Source organism: Plectropomus leopardus, unplaced genomic scaffold (genome assembly GCF_008729295.1).
Source record: "Plectropomus leopardus isolate mb unplaced genomic scaffold, YSFRI_Pleo_2.0 unplaced_scaffold28754, whole genome shotgun sequence".
In the NCBI taxonomy this organism is placed as follows: domain Eukaryota; kingdom Metazoa; phylum Chordata; class Actinopteri; order Perciformes; family Serranidae; genus Plectropomus; species Plectropomus leopardus.
Genome location: NW_024631328.1, coordinates 1 through 5,613, shown reverse-complemented (window position 1 = coordinate 5,613; position 5,613 = coordinate 1). Strand labels below are relative to the sequence as shown.

Below are 5,613 nucleotides of genomic sequence, written 5' to 3'. Positions count from 1 at the left end.
CTGGTTTTGTTTTTACCGTGTTTTTGAAAGAAACCACTTTTCTCAGGTTTCAGAGGTTTAAATGCTGCTGAATGCAGCACAGGACCTCTGATGTTGATCCAGGTGTTAGAGGCTTATATTGCTGTTGGTTGTTGCCCAATTTATTTGTTGTTCTGCCACTTTGGAGCAGAAGAAATTTGAGTCTTGATGCTGACGGCGTCCATGTGTCCTCAGTGTCGCGAGGCTTTGACCACCCGGCAGAAGCTGATCGCTCAGGACTACAAGGTGAGCTACTCGCTGGCCAAAGCCTGCAAGTCGGACCTGAGGAAATACCGCTGCAGCGCCGACAACAACATGCCCCGAGCCCGAGAAGCTCGTCTGTCCTACCTGCTGCTCTGCCTGGAGTCCGCGGTCCACAGAGGTGAGACACTCAGAGAGCGTCCTGCCTGTCAGTCGCTCTCAATCATAAAAACCACTCGGCACGTTTCCATGCACGGTTCAGTGGAGCTGCAGTCACAGCTGATTTTTAACGTGTCTCCTGTCCTTGTCCCAGTAAACAAGCAGCGGGGGACAGTCAGTTTATTGATGAAGTCTGTCCGATTCGTCCACAGCAGCCGGACATCTGCCCTCTCAGCTAGTTTTTATAAATCTATATTATTCTTACAGTCCATGATATCGACCCAATCACAATCGTTACTGTTTATTTACGATAACTTTGAAGGATTAGTTATCAATTTATTAAAACTTTTCCATCATTATTGTGCTTTAAGTTTAACATGAACAGTGCTGTATTTGATGTATTAGCTGTGTCGATGTGTATTGTGTATGCGTCTGCTCCATTTATAAATACTATAAAAACTTGATGTTATTTTGTCATGTTAAAGAGAAATATGTATATTAACATATTTAATTATATATTCAGATATGTTGCATCCACAGCAGGACATCACTTAGCTTCTGTTTCGATGTTGTGGGACTTTACTTTATTAATCAGAGGAGGGGGGACGCTGGGGTTTGACTTTTGTTTATTAAAAAAAAAGTTGTATGTCCGTCACCTCAGCCTAAATAAAAAACAAGTCCCTCCTCAGTGCTTCCATTTTTTTTTTAAATGCCTGACCCGTTTAGCAGCATCTCTTCCTCCCTCACAAATAACAAACAGTCCCTAAACACAGAGGCAGGCGACTAAAAGCACACGCAGAACGCCAAGTCGAGTTACGATACGATACGATACGATACGATACGATACGATACGATACGATACGATACGATACGATACGCTTTAAAGTCCGGTGGAGGTGTTTCCATGACGGAAAAGCTCGACTTGGTGTATCTGGGTGTTTTAGTCTGATTTCGAGAAATTTGATTTAGTCCGATTTCTGTGCCCATTTTACACACCACACATGTATCTTTAGTCCGGACTAACATGTTTACATGAATTTTTCTAACATCACGTAACGTACTGACGGATCCTCCCAGCCGTCCGTCTCTCCGGTCTCATCCAGCAGCTAAACAACTAACGATGATTATTAACGCCGTCATTTTGTGTTTCAGGTCGCGTGGTCAGCGGCGAGTGTCAGGGCGAGATGATGGACTACAGGCGGATGCTGATGGAGGATTTCTCTCTGAGTCCGGAGATCGTGCTGCACTGTCGCAGCGAGATCGAGGGTCACTGCTCCGGTCTGCACCGCAAAGGGCGAACGCTGCACTGCCTGATGAGGGTCGGCCGAGGAGACATGGGCGCCATCGACACCAACTGCCAGAGGGCGGTGAGTCGCCCTCAACATTTAATTTATCAGAGTGAACATATGTAAAATAAATGCTGATTTGTTATTCGCAACGGGGTGTTTTAATAAAACAAATATTCTCTGTCTCGACATGCAAACGGTGGATTTTTTTCTGTAGCAGATATCGTTTATTTTGGAGCCGTAAGAATAAAACTGCATCAAAAAGAAAAGCGTTGTCGTGTTACTCAGCATTTTCTCCTTTTGATGCAATCGACACATTTTGCTGTGTTGTTTTTGCAGTGTTTTAATTTTCTCGTTTTGATCCTCCGCGTGGGCGATATCAGAGGCCGGCGGCGTTATGTTTATAGGTTGTGCGTCCGTTCGTGCGTCCGTAACATCCGCCCAGAACATTTCTGTGAATGCGATATCTCAAAAACGCCTCGAGGGAATTTTTTCAAATTTGACACAAACGTTCGCTTGGACTCAATGATAAGCGTAATGAATTTTGGTTGTCATAGGTCAAAGGTCAAGCTTACTGTGACCTCATCCGTTTCATTCTTGTTAGCGTGATATCTCAAGAACGCCTTTAGGGAATTTCTTCAAATTTGGCACAAACATTCGAAAGGACTCAAGGAGGATGATGATGATGTTGTTTCTTTCGTCCTCAGCTCCAGACTCTGATCCAGGAGGCCGACCCCGGCGCCGACTACCGCATCGACCGAGCGCTCAACGAGGCCTGTGAGTCCGTCATCCAGACCGCCTGCAAACACATCCGCAGCGGAGACCCCATGTGAGTCGAACCGGACGTTTATCGATGGTCTTCTCTCTCCTCGTTGACCGTGTTTGTTGCCTGTTGTGTTTTCTGTTTATCTCATGTTTATCATCTGTCTGCACTCATTTCACTGATGTAATTTTCTGTGATTCTCCACCGATACAATAAAACCACCAGATAAATCACGAAGAATAATCACCCAACTTCTCCCATAGACCCATATTATTTTTAGTCTTAAAATAACTAAAAATCAACGTTTAGGTTCCACGTGTTGCTGATTTAAACTCATTTCCTTTTGAATTATTTGCTGTACGGATTCAGATAATTTAGTTGATTGAACAGATACATCCATAAAATTTAGATTGCATGTTAGGTGTAATTTCTCATTTTAAAAAATAATTTTTCTTTCTCTTTTTATCCGCCGATGCAAAGATCTAGTTTCAATCTGAATCTGATTTAAAGGAATTAAAAGTTTAAATGCTTTAAAGCTTCTTCAAAAGTAAAGTGATTTTAGTTGCTCAGAGTATTTGACCATAAAAGATGAAAAGATATACGTCGTCCTGTGTGCAGAAAAATGTTTGTAATAATCTAAGTAAAGGTGAAACTTTAAATATTTGCAGGATCCTGTCCTGCCTGATGGAGCATCTGTACACGGAGAAGATGGTGGAGGACTGTGAGCACAGACTGCTGGAGCTGCAGTACTTCATCGCCAGAGACTGGAAGTAAGTCCTGCCGACCCTCTTTCACACGAAACCAAACCTTCGCTGAACTTTGCTGAAGCTCGTAAACTGTTTGACAACCGAGAACCAAAACATCAAAGAAAAGTTAAGTTAAAAAATTAAGTGTAAAGTAGACAATGAACCAAAGATCCAGCTGTGAACAGCCGCATCACTTCCTGTGTTGTTGCCCAGGTTGGATCCCGTCTTGTATAAGAAATGTCAAGGCGACGCCGCCCGCCTCTGCCACACTCAAGGCTGGAACGAGACCAGCGAAATGATGCCGCCTGGCGCCATATTTTCCTGCCTGTACCGCCATGCCTACCGCTCCGTGGAGCAGGGACGGAGGGTGAGTCTGCAGATTCTGTCCTCCAGGACAAAACAATCACCGGACGGTTTGGCAAAAGGTCATATTGTTGTTTATCCTTTTGAAACCCGAGCAAATTGACTTGATTTCTTTCAAAAGCGTGGGCAACTCAACAAGAAATGGCCCAAAAATAGAACAAGAAATGATAAAAAGTTAAATGAAAATTAGCAGAAAAAAAGCACACAAAAAAGAAAGACAAGAAAAAAGTAAAAAAACAAACAAAAAAGAGAAAATGACCTCAAGAATGTTAAAAAAAAAAAGTATTTTTTCTGTAACATGATTTAAATACATGATTGAATTATAAATATCTCTTTAAAGGATCAGTTAACTCATACTTCTTTCTAATCCATGTGGTTACGGATGTCTGTTCATACAAAGAGTTTATGAATACAAATAGTTTTATAGTTTCTTAATTCCCAAGAATTGAAGAAAAAAGAATTCAATCTTTTTTTCCTTTAAAAATTGCCATATACTTAGAAACTAAAGGGCCAAAAAATCTTTTTAGGGAAACAAAAATCATTAATTATTTTTCTTTCAAAATTGCCAAAATAAGAAAACAAATGGCATATTTTTTTCTTTAAATGTCACCCAAGATTTTTGGGAAAAAATATGCCTTCACAACCAACACTAAATTTGTCATTTTTCAAAAAATTAAAAAATGAAAATTTTAAAAGGAACCGATAAGGAGTATTAGTGGTCTTTCAGAGAATGTATGGTCTTGAAAATTTGCCTCAAAGTCCTGCAGAATCCTGGAAATCTATTTGTTAAAATGTGTGTGAACCCTGATGTGTATTTAAACTGTCAGTGTGCAGAAGGAAATAAAAAGTGCGGTAAATAAACAGTCTGTGAACGCTCTCGCTGACCAGAGAATATTCTCGCAGCTCCTCGATGGGGAGTCTGAAGCAGAAAACCAGAGTTGGACTGTGAGTACGACGTGCTGCTGAACTGATGATGATGATAATAATCAGATGAAAAAACGCTCGTCATGACGACTGGTGGTTTGAAGGGGAAGTGATTACTCTGTAATTCTTATCTAATGTCGCTGCATGTGGGAACTAATTTTGAAGAGTAATTGTGTGAAAAGTGAGCTGCTGAGCTGTGAATCGAAGAATCGATGCAAATCTACAATAAAAAATATGTGTATATTAATGAAAATATCTTGATAATAATCAAATGTGTTTGCTGTCCTTAAAGTGATACTCCACTCAGGTACGTTGTTTACACATACAGGTAAAGATTGTGCGTGTAACAGCTAAATCTGTATATGGAAGATTTTTATCTGAGTCTCAACAAAAGGGAGCAAGCTGAGCATTTCTGTTTATATCTGGTGTATTTATTTATGTATTTATTTATTTACGTTTCGTTTCATATAGGAGTCTACTGAGGAATTAGTCAGACTCTGTTTCCATGGAAACCGATATAACAGTCGCAAAAAGCTGTTTATTTTGAGAGCTAATTGCCCCAAAATGTGAATACATTTTAATTATACACTTTTATTTTGTTGGTAAAATCATTTGAGCACTTCGGTGATGCTTGCGGGCCTACGAGACCACATACCATCTGAGATTTTGGATATCGTTATATCTGAAACAAATGTTGTCTCTTCCTGATTTAAAAGGCTGCAATAAAGTTATGTGATTTTCTAAATTGATCAGTTCTAATTCTTAAGTTCACCCGCTTAAGTCATTAAATCCACATTTCTGATGATAATCAAAAATCTCATTAACATTTTGTACAGTCAGCCCTAAAAAAAAAGAAAAAATCTGGAGTGGAGTATCAGTTTAAGGTGTTTTTGTTGCGTCCTCTAACCCGCCGTGGTCGTTGTCCTCTGCAGCTCTCCAGGGACTGTAAGGTGGAGGTGCAGAGGATCCTCCACCAGAGGGCGCTGGACGTGAAGCTGGACCCCGAGCTGCAGAGACGATGTATGACCGACCTCGGGAAGTGGTGCAGCGAGAAGACTGAGGCCGGACAGGAGCTGGAGTGTCTGCAGGACCACCTGGAGGACCTGGTGTCGGACTGCAGAGACGTGGTGGGGAACCTGACGGAGCTGGAGTC

The 5,613-nt window shown here is 41.2% G+C and overlaps 1 protein-coding gene across 1 annotated transcript; it reads left to right on the top strand.

Moving 5' to 3' along the window:
* Positions 1–171: 171 nt before the first annotated feature.
* Positions 172–5,608, top strand: LOC121938189 (Golgi apparatus protein 1-like; the record flags this gene model as incomplete). Its single annotated transcript, XM_042481466.1, has 6 exons — positions 172–400; positions 1,531–1,745; positions 2,372–2,493; positions 3,096–3,197; positions 3,387–3,540; positions 5,393–5,608. Coding segments are annotated over exons 1-6 (1,023 nt in total), but the record flags the coding sequence as incomplete, so codon positions are not given.
* Positions 5,609–5,613: the final 5 nt, after the last annotated feature.